The sequence below is a fragment of the Sebastes fasciatus genome, chromosome 1 (assembly GCF_043250625.1).
Source record: "Sebastes fasciatus isolate fSebFas1 chromosome 1, fSebFas1.pri, whole genome shotgun sequence".
In the NCBI taxonomy this organism is placed as follows: Eukaryota; Metazoa; Chordata; class Actinopteri; order Perciformes; family Sebastidae; genus Sebastes; species Sebastes fasciatus.
In genome coordinates this window covers 38,492,303-38,517,376 of record NC_133795.1, presented here as the reverse complement: position 1 = coordinate 38,517,376, position 25,074 = coordinate 38,492,303, and the positions used below count along the sequence as shown (strand labels likewise).

At 39.1% G+C, this 25,074-nt stretch overlaps 1 protein-coding gene and 1 long non-coding RNA gene across 4 annotated transcripts; one reads left to right on the top strand and one right to left on the bottom strand.

Moving 5' to 3' along the window:
- The first annotated feature begins 4,623 nt into the window (after window positions 1-4,623).
- Window positions 4,624-24,543, top strand: osgn1 (oxidative stress induced growth inhibitor 1). Of its 2 annotated transcripts, XR_012595535.1 has the most exons (9): window positions 4,624-4,848; window positions 10,429-10,491; window positions 15,456-15,592; window positions 15,782-15,973; window positions 16,426-16,517; window positions 18,402-18,601; window positions 18,695-19,038; window positions 19,651-20,854; window positions 21,002-24,543. XR_012595535.1 is itself a non-coding variant. In XM_074647880.1 (8 exons), the coding sequence occupies exons 2-8, from the start codon at window positions 10,434-10,436 to the stop codon at window positions 20,242-20,244; spliced, it is 1,617 nt and encodes a 538-aa protein (XP_074503981.1). In that variant the 5' UTR covers window positions 4,627-4,848; window positions 10,429-10,433; the 3' UTR covers window positions 20,245-24,543. The 2 variants fall into 2 exon arrangements, 1 of the variants encoding a protein (XP_074503981.1); XM_074647880.1 differs by having other exon boundaries at window positions 4,627-4,848; window positions 19,651-24,543.
- LOC141774997 (uncharacterized) lies at window positions 4,763-5,220 on the bottom strand. 2 transcript variants are annotated; one of them, XR_012595537.1, is made up of 2 exons: window positions 5,054-5,220; window positions 4,763-5,015 (listed from the first exon to the last, which is right to left on the bottom strand). It is a non-coding gene; the product is annotated as an uncharacterized LOC141774997 (long non-coding RNA). The 2 variants fall into 2 exon arrangements; XR_012595536.1 differs by having other exon boundaries at window positions 5,060-5,220.
- Window positions 24,544-25,074: the final 531 nt, after the last annotated feature.

Here is a 25,074-nt window from a genome sequence, read left to right as displayed (position 1 = left end):
TGTATTTATATTTATTTGTAAATAATAATGAAATTCATTTAATTTTGTGTAAATAATAGTGGAGATTTACACTATTACTAAACACACAAATACGGTTACACTATTCTCGTACAATTTCATTAAAATGTTTTATTAAAAGTTATATATTGAATTATTATTCATTATGATTGTTGTTATAATAATAATAATAAGAAGAAGAATAATAATAATAAATATTATTATTATTATTATTATTATCAACCACACATTTACAAACGATAATCCTTTAATTCAAGTTGAACAAAGATTTATTATAATTTCAGACGTGTTGATAACATTTGTTACTGATGTATGGACACGTTTCATTGTTGTTTTGAATATCTTGTCCTCCTACATGGAGGTTAAAAAGTCAAAACTGTATGTGAGAGCAGCTGAACATCAGCGAAGATAAAAGATAAGTATATGTACGAGACTTTTCTCTGGAGGCTGTGACTGCGGGCAACATGCCATCAGTACATTCTGTACAATTTAATTTCACATCTGCATCTTATATAAGTGTACAGCTTTTCTGCGTGCCAGAACACATCTGCATATCATATGTATAGCTGTACAAATATGTACAGCTATACATATGATCTCTTTTATTTCTCTTGGAGGCCTAACTGCCTCACTGATATCTTCTGTGTTTCTCACAGTGGTTCCATTGTTTCAAACTACGTCCACGTTCATATTTTTAGCCACGCTGGCGGATCTGTGGACGGCAGCTTCGGTCCGTCGGCCAGCACATTCATGGTTCCTACACGATGAAACATTTTGACGTTGGTGAACCTCTGCCTTCTCCAGCGCCACCATGAGGTTCACATTTGTGTTTTTTAATTAAATATCACAAACAATGTAAGATTGACGCGCACATCCAAAGGCAGGAGGTGCTCGACCAATAGAAAACAGCAATGAAAAATGTAGAAAGAGTCCACACACTGTAGCTCGCTTAAGTGCAACTTATTAGCACAACTGAGAGTTTAACTAAAGTACCTGTAACTTAAATTAAATTAATTATCTCCACAATAATTGGATGGATTGCCATTAAGTTTAATTCAGACGTTCATGTTCCCCTCAGGATGAACTGTGATCATCAGGTCAACGTTTTAACTTGTCCAACCCTTTTTTTTCTTGCACATTTAACACACACACTTTATGATCAAATACCTGCAAAACTAATAGGGTGACAGGGTGTCCCACTTTATGAGGGACTGCACATCGTTTTTATCCCACGTCCCACATATTGAGACGATGTCCCACATTTTGATCAGCTGTAGTTTTCAAAAGTCAAACGACTGCAGGACAGATGCTTCTTTAAAATCTGTCTTTTATCCAACGGCTGTGTGGAAAGCAGGGAAGGCTGTCATCACGGCGCTGTGTTTCCTGTCAAACTGAGCTACGTGGGTCAAATGCAGGTTAACGTTTCACCATCTTTGCTACGCTACGCCCAACGGAGAAGTCTCAAGCTATGCAGATTTAGGAGGAATATGATGGAAACTACCACAAAGAAAAGGAAGAGCAGCTACAACAAAGACTGTGAAACTACTTATAAGTAAACTCGGAAAAAAAGTTTGGAAATTTGTGTTTTGTCGATTATTTCTCTGTTGTTACAATGCTAATGGTCATTGTATTGTACATCGTTGGAAAGCCTGTTTATTTACCTTCACAATGATGTCCAACTTGTAAGGATCATGCATTTGTGGGATGAGCAGCACAGCTGATTATGTGGGTAGCGCCCAAGAAAAATTTGCCAAAATGCTCTGCCAATGCTAAACAGTGTATTCTCCTGCTATGCTGATTGTTGCACCGATGGAGTAAGAGCTTTTGGTGGGGGCAGTGTCATGTTGGGGGCGGCATCTCCCTCACTGGCAAAACAAGGCTTGTCATCATTGAAGGCCATCTCAATAGAGGGAGATATCGGGATGAGATTCTGCAGCCAGTGGCGATCCCATATCTCCACAATCTGGGACCTAACTTCATCCTCCAAGAAACAACGCTCGCCCCCACAGAGCCAGGGTTATCACAGACTACCTCCACAATGTGGGAGTAGAGAGAATGGAACGGCCGGCCAAGAGTCCAGACCTCAACCCAATTCAACACTTGTGGGATCAGCTTGGGCGTGCTGTACGTGTTAGAGTGACCAACACAACCACGCTGGCTGACCTGCAACGAATCCTGGTTGAGGAATGGAACGCCATCCCACAGCAACGTGTGACCAGGTTGGTGACCAGCATGAGGAGGAGGTGCCAGGCTGTTGTGGCTGCGTATAGATCTTCCACCCGCTACTGAGGCTCCTGACGGTGTATTACATGAATAAAGTGTAAAATAACCAATATGTCTTGTTTGTTCCTTGTTACTGATAGAGAGTTCAATCATCCAATCCACCAAACAACTCACAACAAGAGTCAATACCAACAGGAGAATACACTGTTTACCATTGACGGAGCATTTGGCTAATTTTTCTTGGGCGCTACCCACATAATCAGCTGTGCTGCTCATCCCACAAATGCATGATCCTTACAAGTTGGACATCATTGCGAAGGTAAATAAACAGGCTTTCCAACGATGTAAAATACAATGACCATTAGCATTGTAACAACAGAGAAATAATCCACCAAACACAAATTTCCAAACTTTTTTTCCCGAGTTTATTTATAAGCCGGTGGAAGGTGATTCTCAGAGTTTTTTGTGCCAGTTATTTTTCAATTTCACACAGGTGGAATATGACATGAAGCGACACTGTTCATGTGGGTCTCACAAGAAACGTGCGGCTCAAAAAGATATGTGCCGATCTATGGATGCATTCGGGCAAAGCACAGAGATGTTACAAATATATATAATATTGTTGTATCATTATTGATGCATTAATGTGTTCATCACAATTATTACCTCAAAATTGTAAAAAAGTACAGTACTTGACTGAATGTAATTAGTTACTTTCCACCACAGGTAACCAACGACATTCACTCAAGTATTATTGTACTGTACTTATGGCAACTATTGTACTTTTTACTGCACTACATTTGTTTGACAGCTTTAGTTACTTTACAGATTCAGATTATTAATAAAAATCTACATAAACTATGATGTATTATTATAGATTAAACTAGCCAGCAGTATAGAAAGTCATTAAAATGAGCTCCACCTTCACCAGCTGCAACATTAAAGTGATGATATATATAAATATAAATATCAGTAAAATAACAGAAAATATTAGTAAAGTATCAGACAAAAATTTGGAAAACATCCAAAATAATATCAGTAAAATGTCTGAAAAACATTAGTAAAATATTAATAAATTATTAGATAAAAAATTCTTAAATGACTTTCACCTTTACCAGCTGCAACATTAAAGTGATGATATAAATAAATATCAGTCAAATCACAGAAGAATATAAGTAAAGTATCAGACAAAAAATAATAAAATATCCAAAATAATATCAGTAAAATATCCTTAAAATATGAGTGAAATATTAATAAATTATTTGATAAGAAATCGTAAAATATCCAAAACATTATTAAAATGAGCTCCACCTTACCAGCTGCAACATTAAAGTGATGATATATATATAAATATAAATATCGGTCAAATTACAGAAGAATATTAATTGAGTATAAGACAAAAAATTGTAAAATATCCAAAATAATATCAGTAAAATATCCGAAAAACATTAGTAAAATATGAATACATTATTAGATCAAAATTCGTATATATGTATATATATATATGTATATATATATACATATATATATATAAAATAATTAAAATGAGCTCCACCTTTACCAGCTGCAACATTAAAGTGATGATATATATAAATATAAATATCAGTCAAATTACAGAAGAATATTAGTTAAGTATCAGACAAAACATTGTAAAATATCCAAAATAATATCAGTAAAATATTCAAAAAACATTAGTACAAAATTAATAAATTATTAGATAAAAATTCGTAATATATATATATATATATATATATATATTTATAAATATATATATATAATAATTAAAATGAACTCCACCTTTACCAGCTGCAACATTAAAGTGATGATATATATAAATATAAATATCAGTCAAATTACAGGAAAATATTAGTTAAGTATGAAACAAAACATTTTAAAATATCCAAAACATTAGTAAAATATTAATAAATGATTAGATAAAAATTCGTTGAATAAATATATATATACAAAATAAATCAAATGAGCTTCACCTGTACCAGCTGCAACATTAAAGTGATGAACACATTAATTTATCAATCATTATAATCCAGTGATATAATATATATAACTCTGCATAATGAGTACTTTTACTATTTTACTTTTACTTAAATAAGATATAGAATGCAGGACTTTTACTTATATTTCTACCTTGTGGTACTAGCCTACTGCTTCTACTGAGTGTAAGTCAAATATCTGAGTGCTTGTTTCCGCCGCTGGCTCTTTGTTACCAAACAGGAGCGCTCGGCTACTTCCGTAGGTTACGTCATCCTCGAGCCTACTCTCCGCTAATAGCCGATCTTTGTTCCCGTGACGTCGTCTTGGGTGAGGGCGGGGCTTAGTGCCGGCAGCAGAGCTGGCCGCTGATTGGCCAGCCGGCCGGACTGGCTGTAGCGGTATATAATCCGTCACAGTGCAGCTCCGAGCGGCAGCCAGCCGGACGGTGGTATCGCACATGTACGGAAGAAACAGAGTAAAGCGAGGAAACCGGAGCTGTGCCATGAGAGACTGAAGATAGAAGAAGAAGAAGAAGAAGAAAGCGACTCGTTTGTTCTTGGTGTGTTCCTGAGAGCTGCAACAGCAGGAGGACCCGCATCACCAGGAAACATATCTGTGAGTTCATCTCCAGTTCATATCCATCCGGCGTGTGTCGTGTTATTAAGCTTTATTTATGCGGTAGATGTGCGTTAACTGAGCGTGCAGGTCCTCAGTTCTCTCTCTCTCTCTTACGTGATGATGGTGTGAGTCACGCAGCTCACTGGAGGGTGGGCGGGTGGTCTCTGCTCACACACACACACACACACACAAACACATACACACACACACACACACACACACACACACACACACACTGGTTACATACCAGCCTCACACTGAGACTCTCCCAGTACCTCCTCCTACATGCAGCCAGTAGACAGCTTTGGAAGAAGTATTCAGATAGTTTTACTGGATATACAATATAGTAGGCTACTTAAGTAAAAGTACAAAAGTATTATCATCAAAAGATACTTAAAGTACCAGAAATAAAAGTACTCATTATGCAGAGGAATAAATATATTAATGTGTTCATCACTTTAATGTTGCAGCTGGTAAAGGTGGAGCTCATTTTAATATTTATTTGTATATTTTATGAATTTTTATGTAATAATTTATCAATATTTTATTGGTATTATTTTGTATATTTTACCAAATTTTGTCTGATACTTTACTAATATTTTTTCTCTTATTTGACTTATATTTATATATATCATTACTTTAATGTTGCAGCTGGTAAAGGTGGAGCTCATTTTAATGATTTTCTTTTGGATATTTTACGATTTTTTTTCTAATAATTTATTAATATTTCAAGGATATTTTACTAATGTTTTTCGGATATATAAAACAAAATTCTTATGTGATAATCTATTCATATTTTACTAATATTTTTAGGATGGTTTACTGATATTATTTTGGATATTTTACAAATTTTGTATAATACTTTAATAATATTTTTCTCTTATTTTACTAATATATACAGTGTGTGTGTATGTATGTATATATATATATATATATATATATACATACACATACACATACGTATCATAATTTTGATGTTGCAGCTGGTGAAAGTGGAGCTCATTTTAATGATTTTTTTTGATATTTTACGAATTTTTATCTAATAATTCATTAATATTTCAAGGATATTTTACTAATGTTTTCGGATATTTTACAAATTTTTATATGATACTTTACTAATATTTTCTGTTTTTTGACTAATATTTATATTTATATATATCAACACTTTAATGTTGCGGCTGGTAAAGGTGGAGATAATTTTAATGACTTTATATGCTGTTGGGTAGTTATATATCATAGTTTATGTATATAGTGTATGTGTATGTGTGTATATAGTTTATATTCCTATATTTATATTTTTTTAACCAGCAGTGACATGAGAGGGTAGAGCTAAGTACAGCCGAATGCTGAATAAGACATTTTCAGGCTCCCAAAAATGTTATGATTAACTCTGATGAAGTGAAAACACACTGTGAAAGGGTTAAAATTGTAAGACGAAAACACGGACAACTCCCAGACCGGACAACGCCGTGGTAGCGATCTGTCAATCACAAGGTAGCCCCGCCCTAAAGCATCCCCTGCTTTATGGTCTATCTGACTCTAAATGGGACCATCATTTACTAAATGAACATCATGCTATATTGAAGAAGACTTGAAACTAGCGATTGAGACCATAAACTCATGTTTACAATGTTTACTGAGGTAATAAATCAAGAGAGAAGTAGGCTCATTTTCTCATAGACTTCTATACAATCAGAGGAGTCGCCTCCTGCTGGCTGTTAGACAGAATGCAGCTTTAAGGAGCTTCAGCACTGGCTTCACTTCCCAGACCTGGAGGTTACCTTCTGTGATGAAGCAGTAGATGCATCCTCTCAGCTGTGAGCAGTTCAGTGTTATTTTCCACCTTAGATATTTTTATTTGGAGTTATTTTAACAGGCCTGAAGATTTAAACGTACTATCCCTTTAATCATAATGTGACCCCTCAGATTTATCTGATTGTGTAATCAACAGTTCAAAACCCCAAAATATTCACTTTACAATCATATCAGACAAACGTGAGAATCAGGAACCAGTTTTAATAAAATGTAATGTTTATTTAAATGTAATTTAATGTTTGCTAATTGACTAATCTTTTCAGTACTAGTATGTTTAATGCTTGACTATCGTTGTTAGAAAGTCTGTATTTATTAGGTTTATAACCTCCAGCAAGAGTTTTCTCGTTCACCGGGCAGATAATTAAAATCTCATTAACCGTCTGGCTGCTGCAGATGGGCCGGCCCGCCGCAGGCTGACTTCAGGACGCCGTCGGTACAGGTGCCATATGGTCAAAGGGGCGGTGCATGAAATAAAAGAGGTGTCCGTGTATTAAAATAACAGCAGCAGCTGGATAAGACTTTGGGCTTTGCTATATTTGCAGCAGAGGAATACGACTCCAGTGAGAGTCACACTGGTGACGAGAGCTGGATCTTCCTCTCTAGTGGTTTGCAAACGTTCTAGATAAAACCATGATGTGTCACCAAAATAAGGGATTCTCACCATCATTCTTGCTTTTTTTGCCTTTTTTGTGAACCCCTTGTTTGCACCATGCGATAGAAAAACTTTAAAAAAAATCAACTTAGGCTGGGTGGTGTTTGAAATCTTTCAATAATAGTGCTGCTACAATAAGATATAGTCTTAAGTCTGGCCCAGACTGAGCATATTTTCATATTATTTTATGCTAAATGCAGTACCTGTGAGGGTTTCTGGACAATATTTGTCATTGTTTTGTGTTGTTGATTGATTTCCCATAATAAATATATACATACATTTGCATAAAGCAGCATATTTACCCACTCCCATGTTGATAAGAGTATTAAATACTTGACAAATCTTCCTTTTAAGGTGCATTTTGAACAGATAAAAAAATATATATATATTAAATATTTTAATCGATTGACAGCCCTACCTTTTTATATAACTTACTTCAAGAAATATAACCTTTTTTCAGTAATTCCAGTCTGATAAAGGTCTCAGTCATTGTATGTAGTCATTGAATTATATAAATGCTTCTGCTTTTGACATGGTGGTTTGGCTTGTGAATCGAACTCTTTGTTCTTATGTGCTGATGGTACGATTATGTGAGTATCTGCTTTAAAACATGACTTGCATTATCATCGTTATCATCAGAGGATGAGGAATGTGTGACCGTGGCCAACTGACTGACACATAACCGACTTACATAATCGCTCACATGGCTGTCATTGTTGTCTCAGGTGTGTTATTATTAATAAGGTGTGTAAGGCACCTGTTGAGGGATTAATTAATGTGGTTTATTTTGGAGCTTTCTTTGTTCGTCGATAAAACAAACAAACAAAACCGACACCGCCTTTGCTTTGAAAGTCACTTTACATCCTCATATCTGAGAAGATGAACCTTTGGCATCCAGTTTGTTATTAAAAGTAAACACAGCTCCGTGACACCATTGTAGACCATTAATAGACTCAGAAAACAATGGGCTCGTTGATGACTGGTTCTTTACTGTAAGTCAGGCGTTGGTCATCGTCTCTTGGCGGAAGCTGTTGTCATTTTCTGCCAAAAGAGGAAGGAAGACCAATTATATCCTGTCAAATCAGTTCCACAAGGAGACTGGGCCAGTAGGGCTGCACGTAGTCATGTACAGTGTGTGTGCTGTCCAGTAAACCCGTTGGCTATGAACACACACTCTTTGTCTGGGCTTGCAGCCAGCCTCTGCGCTGCCCTTATGTAACCCTCTTTATCTCCCTCCATACTTCCCTCTCATTCGTTTCCCTCCCTCCTCTTCTTCTTAAATTCGTTTCACTCACTTCACGTTTTTCTTTCTGTGTAAGCATGACTCTGCAGATTGTTAAACGCTAAACGCACTGCCGCCGTCGGCTCACCCCGCCCTTCCCTCTGCAAGTGAACCGTACCTGAGTGAGATCATAGTTGACTTCACGGTTTATATATTATGTTTCACTGTTTAAACTTGTCGGTGTTTTAACCCCTCAAACACTCCCCACTACTCAGCTGGTGTTTTAAATAGGGCTGTCAGTCGATTAAGATATTGAATTGCAAATTGATAACACATTTTGTATCAGTTCAAAACTTACCTTAAAGGGAGATTTGCCAAGTATTTAATAGTCACACATAACTTTGTCTGATGATGATGATGAAACAAGCCATGTTTTAAAGTCGATACTCACATAATCACACCATCAATCAACTTTGGAGCGTTATTTAACCTCCTTCACAACAAGCTAGTATGACATGGTTGGTACCAATGGATTCATTAGGTTTTTTAGTTTCATATGATACCAGTATCTTCACTCTAGCCCACTACAACCTAAAAATTGCAAGATGTGTTAATGCATTAAAAAAATTGGAGTCATTAAAACAAAATTGCGTCAACGCGTTATTATCACGCTAACTTTGACAGCCCTTTTTCAAAATAATAGTGGAATACTAGTGTGCATGTAGTTGTAGAATGAGCCAAATGTTGGCAGTATAAATACTCATTCATCCCTGAACAGGTGCATCACATAACTTATTAATAATGACTCACCTGAGACAACAATGACAGCATACCTGAGCGATTATGTAAGTCGGTTAGGTGTCAGTCGGCACAATCGCACACAGCTTCCTCTAATGAGGATGATGATGATAATGCAAAGTCATGTTTTAAAGCAGATACTCACATAATTGTACCATCAGCACATAAGAACAAAGAGCTCGATTCACAAACCAAACTGCAACGTCAACACCTCAAAAGCAGAAGAAGTTCAATAATTGGTTTCACAGAGATTTGCAGTCGAGAAACACAATGACTGTGACCTTTACTACACTTGAATCTTAATGAAACATTTTATTTTGAAGAATCGGTGCCAGTTTTGACGACATTTTCTTTTCTGAAATAAAAAATGGATTTTGTAGAAAAATATGTTATATTCCTTGAAGTAAGTTATATAAAAAGTAGGGCTGTCAATCGATTTAAAATATTTAATTGTAAGTAATCGCGCATTTTTTTATCTGTTCAAAATGTACATTAAAAGGTTAATTTATCAAGTATTTAATACTCTTGTCAACATGGGAGTGGGTAAATATACTGCTTTATGCAAATGTATGTATATATTTATTACTGGAAATCAATTAACAACATTGGATTAATTGTGCAGCTCTAACAGATACCAGCTGTAAGGTAGGATCATTAAATATTTTCAAACAGTTCAAGAAGGATATTCTCTGTATCTGCAGGACAATAAATAGTTAATTGTTATGTCTCCCGTCGGGTCTCTCACACACACACACACACACACACACACACACAATCTGCTTTTAAGTGAGTGTGAAGCATATCTTAGTGTCTTTGTTTAAACAAGGTCATGTTGCTATGTTAAACTTATGAGGTCAGACAGGGGAGGTGTGTGTGTGTGTGTGTGTGCGCGTGCGTGTGTGTGTCAGAGGTCAGTGGAAATATACTGACTGACCATTGTGTGACTGGTGACTGGCAATAATTAACTAATTCACCTTCACTCTACTTTCTCTGTCTTAGATAATAGTGATGAGGATGGAAATGATCTTGAAGTTGAAGTGATGATAATGATAATAATAACAATAATAACAGTAATGTCTTCTCTCCTCAGTCAAAATGGATCTTCATGATAAAGAAATTATCCCTGGAGAGATTTTGCCTGTGGTGATCATCGGTAAGAAACACACACACACACACACACACACACACACACAGACGTCACATGCATAATTGCACGTTGTCCTTTTCATCATGCAGGTTGGGAAACGTTAAAGGAGAAGCAGCTAGATTTGCTCAGGTTGTTGATAACTTACATAATGTGTACAGTAACTATGAAACAGCACAACTCCCTTTTTCCTACCTTCTCTGAACCTGCACCTGAACCTACAGCAGGTCACCATGTGGGAAAACGATTAGAATACATGAGGAACACCACTGGGAAGATACAGAATGATATAAAAACCTAAAATATATATATATATATTAATGGACCCGCCCTTTAATTAACATAATACATACTGTATTATCATATATTATTACACGGCTGTGTTGAATACTCGATTCTGATTGGTCAATCACGGTGTTCTGCGGTCTGTAATTACTTTATAAAAGACCGTTGCTATGGGCGCAGTTCTGATGTCGGACTCTGGAGGACCGTTTTTGTGTCAAAATATTGATTTCTTCAGTAAGTAGCCGTGTAATAAGTGAGATAATGTACAGCGAGCGGGTCATTGTTGTGAAAGACATCACCCTGTAGGGGATTCTTTTCACAACACGTACATAAAACTTGTTCTGCCTGTTATTAGGTAACTGGTTACCTAAACAATCTCTGAAAGTTATCGTCTGTGCACAATAGTTATTTGAGAAAACGTTAAAAATGCCCCAAAAAATGTGGAGGAGGCTGTTCTGTTGAGATTCCAACTGTGTGTACACTGGCCAAAGAAACATCAGCTTGTCACGGTCGGCCATGTTTTTTGTTTGGCGTCGTGCACCTGGAACGCTTGAAGGTCGGGATTTGGAAATTTCAACTGGGAAAATTCCTTCAACCGAGTTGTCTGGAACGCTGCAACCCTCTCAGCTGGCAACTATGAAGTAAACTTTAAAGCCCACATGCTGCTCACTGTAGTGGATTAACCATCTCAGTGCAACAGGATGCAAGAAAAGTGTTGAGAGTTCAAATGAAATATATCTTTTTACAAATAAGAGCAAATTGTGTAGAAGGAGTGGCAGAGTAGAGATTGTGTTTTTGACCTTCATTATTACAACACCGTAAAACCAAAGAGATGAAAATAGTGCTTTTTTGACAACAGCTGCTAGATGGCGCTGCTGTAGCCACCATTTTGGACTGAAAACACCAATCCTGTGTCCATGGATGTATATAAAGAGACGTCTGTAAATCAGAGGATAATATTATTTTTTTTCGAGGTAAATCAACTTCCCAGTAGGAACACTTAAATAGCCCTCATTTAAATCATTATGTCCGAAAAGTTAAGTAAAAAACGGACTGCACCGCCCTGCACGCTCATATGACATATCTGGTCCTGCCAGCTTCCTGCTAGCTGTATGCGGCTGTAATAACGGATATATTGGCTTATCTTCTAATACACCCATGGGCTGTATGCTGTCAGCCTGTACCGTGGTGGATGTATTAACGTCTCTGTTCCCAAACAACCGGCTATCGGCCAGTAGCTAGTAGCATGACATCAACAGGATTTAATGGAGTTCTAGGTTATTTACTAACACGTAGGATCAAAAGCACAGGACACAACCTCTTCTACATCCATGGTCTGTGGTCTATTGGACCCTCTTCTACATCCATGGTCTGTGGTCTATTGGACCCTCTTCTACATCCATGGTCTGTGGTCTATTGGACCCTCCTCTACATCCATGGTCTGTGATATACTGGACCCTCTTCTACATCCATGGTCTGTGGTCTGTTGGACCCTCTTCTACATCCATGGTCTGTGGTCTATTGGACCCTGTTCTACATCCATGGTCTGTGGTCTATTGGACCCTGTTCTACATCCATGGTCTGTGGTCTGTTGGACCCTCTTCTACATCCATGGTCTGTGGTCTGTTGGACCCTCTTATACATCCATGGTCTGTGGTCTATTGGACCCTCTTCTACATCCATGGTCTGTGGTCTATTGGACCCTCTTATACATCCATGGTCTGTGGTCTATTGGACCCTCTTATACATCCATGGTCTGTGGTCTATTGGACCCTCTTATACATCCATGGTCTGTGGTATATTGGACCCTCTTATACATCCATGGTCTGTGGTCTATTGGACCCTCTTCTACATCCATGGTCTGTGGTCTATTGGACCCTCTCCTACATCCATGGTCTGTGGTCTATTGGACCCTGTTCTACATCCATGGTCTGTGGTCTGTTGGACCCTCTTCTACATCCATGGTCTGTGGTCTATTGGACCCTCATACATCCATGGTCTGTGGTCTATTGGACGCTCTCCTACATCCATGGTCTGTGGTCTATTGGACCCTGTTCTACATCCATGGTCTGTGGTCTGTTGGACCCTCTTCTACATCCATGGTCTGTGGTCTATTGGACCCTCATACATCCATGGTCTGTGGTCTACTGGACCCTCTTATACATCCATGGTCTGTGGTCTGTTGGACCCTCTTCTACATCCATGGTCTGTGGTCTGTTAGACCCTGTTCTACATCCATGGTCTGTGGTCTGTTGGACCCTCTTCTACATCCATGGTCTGTGGTCTGTTGGACCCTCTTCTACATCCATGGTCTGTTGGACCCTCTTCTACATCCATGGTCTGTGGTCTATTGGACCCTCTCCTACATCCATGGTCTGTGGTCTATTGGACCCTGTTCTACATCCATGGTCTGTGGTCTGTTGGACCCTCTTCTACATCCATGGTCTGTGGTCTATTGGACCCTCATACATCCATGGTCTGTGGTCTATTGGACCCTCATACATCCATGGTCTGTGGTCTATTGGACCCTCTCCTACATCCATGGTCTGTGGTCTATTGGACCCTGTTCTACATCCATGGTCTGTGGTCTGTTGGACCCTCTTCTACATCCATGGTCTGTGGTCTATTGGACCCTCATACATCCATGGTCTGTGGTCTACTGGACCCTCTTATACATCCATGGTCTGTGGTCTGTTGGACCCTCTTCTACATCCATGGTCTGTGGTCTGTTGGACCCTCTTCTACATCCATGGTCTGTGGTCTATTGGACTCCAATTTGGATCCATCCATCCATCCATCCATCTTCAACCGCTTATCCGGGATCGGGTCACGGGGGCAACAGCTCCAGCAGGGGACCCCAAACTTCCCTTTCCCGGGCCACATTAACCAGCTCTGACTGGGGGATCCCGAGGCGTTCCCAGGCCAGAGTAGAGATATAATCTCTCCACCTAGTCCTGGGTCTTCCCCGTGGTCTCCTCCCAGCTGGTCGTGCCTGGAACACCTCCCAAGGGAGGCGCCCAGGAGGCATCCGTGCTAGATGCCAGAACCACCTCAACTGGCTCCTTTCGACCCAATTTGGATCCTAGATATGAAAAAGTTTGAGGTTGCTCTCACTTCCATTTATGTCCATCGCTCACTTAATGCTCCTCTGGGAAGCAGCCGGGCAAAAAGTTTAATAAATGGTGGAAGCGTAGCTCTGCTGCTGGGAGCTGATATTGCAGTGGAACGAACAATTTACTTTCACTTCTTATCAATAGACGTTCTTTGGTAAAACACAGCGGTGTTGTTGGAGTGACGCATCAGGTTTCGGAAGAAAGTGGTGGGAACAATGATTGCTAATAGTTGCTAAATACCAAAAAGCCTGAGAAAGTGTTGACATTAACCACAGCAGGAAATGGGTGAGGCTGTCCTGCATGAGGTTTACCAGAAGAGGGATGATGAAAGTTTTTTCATCACAGATTAAAGAGTCACAGGCAACTTTCAGAGTGACTATATAAACTCGCACATCGTATTAGGTTACTGCTTTGCTGCAAAATCCTCAAACATTCACAGTTTTTGTGTGCAAATGAAGTCCGGATTTATTTAGTTGAAAAACACTCAGCTGGTGTCTTCAACAGTGAATGTGTGATGTTCATTAGTCAACATGAGCAGACAAATCAGAAGTTTTACTGCTTTGCATTTGACTTCTGCATATGTGCTTTTGCTGAGTCATTGGCTTGTTGTACTGGCTAATATGTGGCATTCAAACTTGCTGAGTCATGCTGCAGTGTTCCAGTTAGTTTTGTGTCATGGTTAGTCAGTGACTGTGCAATGGCTATATATATATATATATATATATATATATATATATATATATATATATATATATATATATATTAGCTGTAGCTAAAATAAACAAACTTCCTGATTACTTCAGGTCTACAGCAACCAAGTACAAACATGCAATAATATATGGAAGAAAGAACCTGCCAAAATAAATGAATGAATAAATAAATAAATGACTCGTTAAATAAATAAATAAATAAATATGTCATTAAATGTAGCAAAAATAATGAAAATTAAAAATACCTGTAGCCATTAATTAATTGAGAAAATGCGACATAAATTGATATATCTGTTTTAATTTGCTTCTTTATTTATTCATCTTTGTATTATTTCCCTTATTTATTTACTCTTCTGTTTAATTTTCCCTTTTATTTATTTATGTATTTATTTTTTTATTTATTTATTGAGCGCCCTCATTTGCATAATGAGGCAAAAATGCATAAAGAAATGTAGAACGAAATGAATACAGTAATAAATAAGTTGGGGAAATAAGTAAGGGGTGAAATGCAAAGGGAAAATTGTGCATAAATAAATAAATGAATGCATAGATACATAAATATAAACATTCTTTTAAAAATTAATAAAAAATAAATGAATAAATAAAAAAATGCAAAAAATAAATGCAAAATTAAATACATATACAAATAAATACATAAATAAATAAAGAAGCAAGTTAAAACAGAAATATCAATTTATATCACGTTTTATCGATTAATTAATGGCTACATTTATTTTTAATATTATTTTTGCTACATTTAATGACATTTATTTATTTATTTTTGAATTTGGCAGGTTTGGTCTGTACATTGCTTATCTACAACACCCTCAGCTTCAACCCCCCTCTCTCTCTTTCTGTTTCTCAGGTAACGGCCCATCGGGCATCTGTCTGTCATACCTGTTGTCAGGTTACACCCCCTACCTGTCACCTGAGGCATCGCACCCCAACCCTCTGCTGCACAGCAAGCTGGGAGAGCAGCCTCACCTGTCGCTGCTGGAGCAGGTAACACACAAACACGCACATGTTTATAGACAAATCCAGCAACCGCTTTGTGTTCCACGATCTTCCGGTATTTCCCTGGATTTGTCTATACAGTTGATTGTTTTAGTTCAAATAACGTCGCATCAGTTCAGTGAAGGATCATAAATGTGTTCAGTGCCTCACAGTGTCTCTCGCCCTCTGTCTCTCCAGGATCTCGAGTACCTTTGCGAGGGCTTGGAGGGGCGATCGTCCAATCCCGTGGCCGTGCTCTTTGATTCGCTGCTGCTCCCCGACAGTGACTTCGGATTGGACCACACGTCTCCGTTGGAATGGCGATACGAGCCGGAGCGCGCCGTCCCTCATCTGGTGCTGGGGAAGGGTCCGCCTGGAGGAGCCTGGCATGTACGTAGCTAGGATACTGACCATCTATGGATTATTGGGTGTACCTACCCTCAGATTATGGCACAGAACAGGGATAATATGATCCGCCAAAAATGTTGGGCTTGAAGATTATATATCTGTTTTTGGCAGTAATATCTTGAAAATATTACATTTATCTTAAATAAAATGTCCTCACATGCTTACACCGATTACACAACAGGGTCTTTGTCTTTAGCCTTGAACTATGAAGACAAATTTACTTAGCAGACGTTACGGTAATGTGTGCAAACAAGCATCGTTTCCACAGTCAGCTGCTTATTTGCACACACTGACGCTGCAATGTGCACATGATGCAAGACGAATGTGACTACAGCCCAACAGAAGAGCAACACATGAAACTTGAGAATACACTGAAAACAATGCAGCGGATGAATACAGCTGAGTGATTGTAATTGTGTGTGTGCTGTTGCCAGGCTATGGAGGGCTCCATGCTAACCCTGAGCCTGGCTAACTGGATGGAGCTTCCCGGACTCAAACTAAAGGACTGGATGAGAGAGAAACGCAGGTCCGTCCACAGTAAAACATCCATGTGACTCACATAACCACTCTTTATGTGTGTTAAATACACAACAGGGTTAATAAAACATGACACACATCTAAGACTTCAAGTCGTAATACATTTCCAGGGGTCCTTTTTCCAGAGAGGCTCGTTCAGTTTTAAAACTTTAAATCAGAAAAAGACGCTTTATTCCAGTTTTATTCCACTCCCAGCCAACTGAGTCTCCATCATGGAGAAATATTAGAGGATTGTCTGATAGTTTATAATCTGTAAACATCCAAAACAACTTCCACAAATGTATCAACTAGCTGACAACCTGAACGATGTTGTTAACTAGCTGACAACCTGAACGATGTTGTTAACTAGCTGACAACCTGAACGATGTTGTTAACTAGCTGACAACCTGAACGATGTTGTTAACTAGCTGACAACCTGAACGATGTTGTTAACTAGCTGACAACCTGAACGATGTTGTTAACTAGCTGACAACCTGAACAAAATGTTGTTAACTAGCTGACAACCTGAACGATGTTGTTAACTAGCTGACAACCTGAACGATGTTGTTAACTAGCTGACAACCTGAACGATGTTGTTGGCTAGCTGACAACCTGAACAAAATGTTGTTGGCTAGCTGACAACCTGAACGATGTTGTTAACTAGCTGACAACCTGAACAAAATGTTGTTAACTAGCTGACAACCTGAACGATGTTGTTAACTAGCTGACAACCTGAACGATGTTGTTAACTAGCTGACAACCTGAACGATGTTGTTGGCTAGCTGACAACCTGAACAAAATGTTGTTGGCTAGCTGACAACCTGAACGATGTTGTTAACTAGCTGACAACCTGAACAAAATGTTGTTAACTAGCTGACAACCTGAAAAAAATGTTGTTAACTAGCTGGCAACCTGAACGATGTTGTTAACTAGCTGACAACCTGAACGATGTTGTTAACTAGCTGACAACCTGAACGATGTTGTTAACTAGCTGACAACCTGAACACGATGTTGTTAACTAGCTGACAACCTGAACAAAATGTTGTTAACTAGCTGACAACCTGAACAAAATGTTGTTAACTAGCTGGCAACCTGAACGATGTTGTTAACTAGCTGACAACCTGAACGATGTTGTTAACTAGCTGACAACCTGAACGATGTTGTTAACTAGCTGACAACCTGAACGATGTTGTTAACTAGCTGACAACCTGAACGATGTTGTTAACTAGCTGGCAACCTGAACAAAGTTGTTAGCTAGCTGAAGAAACAAATGTTTGCTAGCTGACAGTCTGTAGGTTGCATTAGTAAGCTAGTTAGCTGGGAAAGTTTCATGATTAGCTATTACACTAAAATGTTGTTTAAATGAACCATTCTGAGAACTTGTGTTTGGACTCATATTGAGGTCATTTTGTAGCCACATTTAAAGCATTGTGATAGATTAAAGCCATCTCTTATTACACCACCAGGATCACCAGACATATTGGTGAAATACTACATAAAGAAACATGAGCCACAGAGCAAAGTGTTCATGCGTTACTCTCTATTTGTTTTTCAAATGAGTCCCAGCTGAGCTCCATTTGATTTACATAAAATGTTGTTCGTCATAACAATTAATTTGATAAGCAATTTTCCTTCCAGGAACCTTTCTACTTCCCGTTCAGCACTTTTAGACGTATTATTTTACTAACAGTAGTCCTACAAGGCATTACTTTTTCAATTGTTATAAATGTTATAATTAATGCAAACAACCTCTCAAAATCCAGTGAATATCTGGTAAATGGATTTGTTGGCCTCTGTGCCTTGATGATATATATTAAAAAAACTGTCTTTTTTGTGTTGTATTTAAATTTATATGTTTGTATTTAAAGGTATTTTCATGTTTATTTTATTCCAGGAATGTTCGAAATGACCGTGCCACACCAGCAGAGATAGCCTCCTACTACCAGCACTATGTTTCCCAGATGTCCCTGGAGCAGAGCTTTGCCTGTGGAACCACCGTCACCTCGGTAACCAGACAGTCTGGCAACCAGGAGGGGTCGCCGTCCTGCTGGAGAGTGACTGGACTGCAGCGCAGAGAGGGGGAAGAGCTGGGAGGTACAGTGAATGAAAACCCTCCTGATTACAGCATGTTGTTTAAAAACTAGAGAAAATGCCACATATTAACTTCCTATTTCCTCCTCCTTCTAGATGGTTCTGCTGTGTCAGAGGAGGTCCCTTTCTCCCTGTTGGCCCACAACGTGGTGTTGGCGACGGGGACCCACGACATCCCGGCCAGGCTCGGTGTGGAAGGCGAGTCCCTGCCCTACGTTTGCCACTCTTTCTGGGAGCTGGAGGCGGCCATCTCCCGCGGCGAGCTCGACCAGTCGTCAGACCCGGTGCTGGTGGTGGGGGCGGGGCTTACTGCGGCCGACGCGGTACTGGCCGCCCACCATCTCAACACGCCCGTCTACCACGCCTTCAGGCGCTCGGTGACCGACCCCGGCCTCATCTTCAACCAGCTGCCCAAACTGCTCTACCCAGAGTACCACAAGGTGAGGAGAGTCGGGATACCTGGAGCTGCTGATGGTTTTCAATATTCAGTAGCTTCATTAAAATGCAAAAATAAAGAAATGTAATGTATTCAATGTTTGCTCCAGGGTATTGGGAAAGGAGAGCATTATAACCTCTTTTTTTGTAATAAGACCTGTCTATATACAACTTACAGAAAAGCCACATGCTTCATGAAAGACGTAAACGATTAGTTGATTATCCAAATTATTGACGATTATTGTTGTTTCACCATGTCAGGCTAACGTTAGCTACGCTAGCTAAGCAGTGTTAACTTAGCTGACGTTACTTGTTTAAGATTGTCAGGCTAACGCTACACTAGCTATAACGTTTGCTATTTTTTCGTAATACGCCTTGTCTTTATAGAACTTACAGAAAAACAACATGCTTGAAATGTGAAGTAAACGATTAGTTGATTATCCAAATTATTAATGATTCATTTCCCGCTGATTGACCAATCAATTATTGGACCAATTGATAATTCGACTAATGATTTTTTTCCTGCTTTGTGGCAACAGAAGCGTGACTTTTTAAGGCTGTCAGCGTTAAATACACAAATTACATCGAACCAACTCTTTCCTATCTTTGGCGTCTAGGTTCACCAGATGATGATTCAGCAGCAGTACCAGCCGGACCCGCCACCACAGAACCACGCCCAGAACCTCCATGACCCCTCCACTCCTTTCTCCCTCCCTCCCTCCTCCTCCAACACCTCTTCATCCCCCTCTTCCTACCCGGGTTACCTGAGCTTCCCACGCTACAAGGTGGTGGCGTTCCGACCCGACCGGAAGTGCGTTCTGGAGTCAGACTCTGGCCAGCGCACGGTAGTCCAGATCTCAAAGGCGCTGGTTCTGATCGGCGCCCACCCCAACCTTTCCTTTCTGGCCGACAATGGCCGCCCACTTGGTCTCATCCCCAAGGAGCCAATCACGTGCAGGAGGAATCCGGTTGAGGTGGACCCATTCACGAACAAGGTGGTCGGGGCAGACGGGCCGGGCATGTACGCCATGGGGCCGTTAGTCGGCGAGAACTTTGTCAGGTTCCTGAAAGGAGGGGCGCTGGCTATCGCTAGCGACCTCGCCAAGACTCAGAGGGAGGGACATTTGACCACGGACAGATTAATGGACCGATGGGTGGACAGACAGGTGACCACACAGACACAAGCAGAGGTTTGTGTTCTGGATTCGTAGCAGGTTTCCTGGGATCAAGCAAACTGAACCATTCTGATCTGATCCGAGCTGATCGATCGACACAAAACAGGAACTGCTGCAAACGAAAGCCACAGTTTTTCCAGAAATTACAAAGTAGGGAAGTCAAACACGCTGCTAAGTTGTTTCAGGGTGTGAAACGGGCAATAAGTGGGCTCTACGACTGGACTAGCACTGGTGCGGACGGGTCTGATACTGTATTAGATCTACTGTAGATCTGGTCGGCCACATTTGATCATCCTGAAGAGCAGCTTGAGAAATGCTGGCAGTTGAGCTCCGACAGAACCAGGTCATACGTTAGTTGGAGTTGAAAGGAGACTCTGAAGGGAAAGACTTGATGGTGCGTTCGGGTCCTCATCAAAAAGTTTGAAATGTACATGTTGACCACATGGGAGTTGTTCTGGATTTCACTATCACTTTATGTGTTGTGATCAGGGTTGGAAATTAACACCAGCCACCAGCCAAATGCTGGTAAAACATGCAAGTGGCTGCTAGATTTGCTTCACTCACCGGGCAAAAAAACAATGGTGATCTATTGAGTGGCTGCTGGGTGTTGGAATCCATCGGCCACAGTTGGCAGGAGGAGAAAAAAGTTAATTTCCAACACTGGTTGTGATGTTTAACACCAATACTGGACTCTAGAGGCTCATGCCAATATCTGCATTTGAGTATTTTAAAACATAAACATTTGAATCGATTGACAGCCTTACTTTAAAGTGTTTTTTCATGCTAAATTCAGCTAATTATTCTGGCTGTAGTTTGACCTTCAACATATGATGAACAACTGACATATTACTCTTAAAAGACAGCATAACATATTCAGGCTCATAGAACCAAACATATGAGTTCATAACCTGTAAACATGACTTGGTCACATGACAAATTTCAAACTTTACGAGTGTATGAGGACCGACGCAAACGGAGGGGGAGGTCTGAGAAGAGTGGAAATAAGGATTCAAGAGAGGCAGAAAGAGAATATTTAAAGAAAAGGATGAGAAAACAAACCCTTACAGTAATCCTGGTGAGAGCCTCCATCACTACAGTAACTTCCTGGTTAAAGTTTAACCAATCAGAATCATACATGACCAAAACAGCCTCGCTCTTTTGCTAACAATGTACAATGGGGATGATTCAAGTTAGTGGAAAACGTTTTCCAACACTACACTGTCACAGTTTTCCACAAAACGTCTTTCTTTGTATCATTCTCCATGTATGTGTTTGTATATTATGGGTTTTATGAATCTACGGTGCTTTATTTTTCTATGTCTACCTGATATCTTTGTAAATCTGTGGTGATTATGAAAATCTTTTATACTTCACAAACAACAGAGAAACATTTATATTTTTTCATAATTCCTCTCAGTGAAAATGTTGTAATGTCAGAGTTTGAACAATAATATAAAGTTGAATGAATGGTTTTTAAGTCTTATTTGCATCGGTGCAGTCTAATTAATGGATGTTATTCCCACATGAATCTACCACTTCTGTAACTTTGTTATAATAACAGAGGAAATTCTCTTCTGTTTTGGTTTTGCAGTGCAAATTATACATATGGAATACATTTTCTCAGTATAATTTAGATTTTGTTTGCTACTTCATCATGTACTTTTTATTCTATTATTGAACTTAAAGTTCCTGTTTTGCTTAATCAGGATGAGACACTTTGATCCTGTGCAAACGTTCAGGAAACACAGAGTTCCTCAGTGCTTTCTGTTGAATATTAGTCCCAATGCAAATACGGTTTAATGTCCTTGTTCTTTACATTGTAAACACACTGTCGCATTACAGGACGAGCCAGTTTTCCTTTCACTTGTGTGCTTTATCTTTGATCCTCAGTCTGACAAAACAGCTCAAACATACTTATGTTTAAATTAACTGCTTTAAAAAAAAAAAAATCAAATAATGTATTTTTTTTAAGAGCTAAAGTTTAGCATGGCTGTTATGCATGTTGATGCTAAATTGCTTCCAGAGTTTGTGGGTCAAACACGTAAAATGCGGAAGATGTTCCTTAGTTTCATTAAGCAGGATACGAAACACTGTAATGGTACGTGTCCACAGGGGCGTTATTTATCTCAACGGATCTCCTCGCTTCCCAGCATTGGACGCTTGATGGGCTGTCATTAGACACAAGACACCTGATTGGACGAACACTTTCCCTTGTGGGCTGCTGCTCCCAGCTTTAAAACCGGAACCAATATGGCGGCTCGTTTGGAAACTTTCTTCTCTTATTTCATAAAAATAGTTGACAGAAAGGTGTTTCTGAAAACATTTTATGAGAGAAATAATCCATGCAGTCGATGAATCTGTCTTTATTTTGGATCGACAACGGTTAGTTTCTAGGGAGTTTCCAGAGGAGGTGAGTCGCGTTGGACGCCCGTGATTTGAATAAAGTAGCCTCAACTTTATGCAAATGATGAGCGGGCGACGTGACGGTCCGTCTCTCGAATTGCGCCGCCACGCTACCACAATGCATTGCAAGGCTGCTTACATAGACAATGGGAAGCGTGGAAAGGACGAAGCCTGTGGACACGTACCTTAAGAGTAAAATCAGCTCCATCTGCAGATCGTTTTACCTCCAACCTGATATTTGCATACTTGCCAACCCTCAAGATTTTCCCGAGAGACTCCCGTTTTTCATCGCTAAAGTGATAAGTTGATGGATCCAGTTTGATTTAAAATATTAAAGCATGAGGCTTGTTATATATTTGTTATTGTCAACAAATTGTTAATTCCTACTGAAGACATCTTTAAAGACAAGTCACAAATATCAGTAATTTCCTCAAACAGCTGCTCACTGTAGTTTCTATCAAAGAAACAGGAGGAAATAGAGCCTTTATTGGGGACTATTTTCAGCGGCGTATTAATCCCCATGTGGTGCTCTAGTGAGTATTAGTGTCAGCAGGACGGTGTATGAGAGACTGAGTCAGAATAAACTACAGTGTGTGTGTTCATGGTGATGAAGGAACAACGGTGACGCTCATTGACGTGTTTTAATGGAGCTACGAGTACCTCCAGAGGTGCTTTGGAGCACTGCAGGGGTTTTTGAATGTTAAAGATCTGCAGATGTGTTCAATTGTACTCAAGTTATCAGCTACTTTATGGCATTTGCTTACAATATGCCAACATTTTTATATTGTTCTCACTATCAAATACCACATTTTAAACTAAAAGTTACAAAAAGAAAAGTGAGAGATTCTGTACTATTATATACTGTACATGAAACAGAACTAGAACTGCAACTAACCTGTTTCTTTTTTCATTATTGATTAGTTTTGCCAGATCATTTCATTTTAATTTTCATCTCAATTAATCAATTAACTGTTTGTCTATACAGTAATTATTCCCATCACAAGATCCCAGAGCACCAGCTGATACCTTCAGGTTGTTTTCTCCGACTAACAACTCCAACCAACAAAACTCAAACATACTCAGTTTAAGGGGTGTAAGAAAATATAAAAAATATTGAGTATCGCGATATTATGTTTTGTCATACTGTATTGATTCTCAAAACAACTATCATTTTTTAATTAACAGTTTACATGCAAAGATTAACTCAGTCAATACTTTATTTAATTTGTAAAGAGATGCGTCCTCTGAGTGTATGTCTCCTCTTAAAGTAGTGCTGTAATGCTGGATGTTACAGAGACTTTGATAAATGCAGATCAACTGTTCTGATTGCGTAAAGAAGTTTGTTTTACTCAGATTGTATGCACATGGTGGTGTGTTCTTTATACTATGACAGTTTTCCTAAAATTAGATTAAAGAATCGCATTATTTCACCTTAAAGTATCGCAATATATTGAATCGTAACCTCTGTATCGTGATCCGTATCGCCAGATTCTTGCCGATGCACAACCATATTCAGTTTATTATCACGGAAGACTCAATGAAACATTTGAGGAGCTGTAATCAGACAATTAAACGACCAATCGATTATGCTTATAAACCTTTTGTCAATCGATTAATTCATTAACTGGCGAATCGTTTCAGCTCAACCACAGGCAGGTTGGTGTTTTTAATCAGTTGATAAGAGAACATCCTATTATTTCATGTGTGTATTTATTTAATACATTTATTGTGTCTGAGTTAGATTGAGGAGCCAACGGTGCCTTAAAAGACATTATTCACTGAAGTTTATTTGTTTCACTGCAGAATGAACGCCTTTGTTTAACACTTGTTTGTATGGATGGGGTGATTTATATATGGTTTATAATAACTTTCCATCTGTATCGATACTCTTCATTAGGCTGTGTGTTTCTATTAAAATTATGTTTTTCATCAGTTTTGTTGTGTGTCTCTCCTTTTGGACTGTTTTCTTCATGTTATCTCATTAATTTGGGAACAATTACTGTTGCTGCAAGTGGCCATTACTGGGGTGATTTATAAACGTGTAGATTCTTGTGTGTGTTTTTATACAAGATCTTTATGTATTTATGTGCCTAAAAGAAAGAGGATGGCTGACTGTGGCTCCTTTCAATCACTTAGGTTAGCCACTGAAGTCACTGGTCACAAATAGTCCAGCAGGTCCAGTTCACAACACTTTATTGCTGAGTTTGGATTGACATGGTGAACAGGTTTCTTAAAAAAGGACGAATAAAACAAAATAGAAACCATTAAACACAGGCACCGCTATGTACAACACTGCCACATGGTGGAACCATGAGGCCACAATGGTACCAGCTACCCACACTGAATAATAACATTAAAGGGACTGTTTGTAACTTTCAGAAATGCTTGTTAACAGCGACACCTGTGGCCGTTAAGTCAATGAAAGTCAGCGTCGAGCTCACACTTGTGCTCGCTCTAAATAGA

Bases quoted from the DNA above. Each gene is read 5' to 3' on its own strand.
- osgn1 (XM_074647880.1), top strand. From the start codon at position 10,434: ATGGATCTTCATGATAAAGAAATTATCCCTGGAGAGATTTTGCCTGTG. The intron at 15,593-15,781 runs GTAACACACAAA...CTGTCTCTCCAG, and splicing joins ACCTGTCGCTGCTGGAGCAG to GATCTCGAGTACCTTTGCGA. The intron at 15,974-16,425 runs GTACGTAGCTAG...TGCTGTTGCCAG, and splicing joins CGCCTGGAGGAGCCTGGCAT to GCTATGGAGGGCTCCATGCT.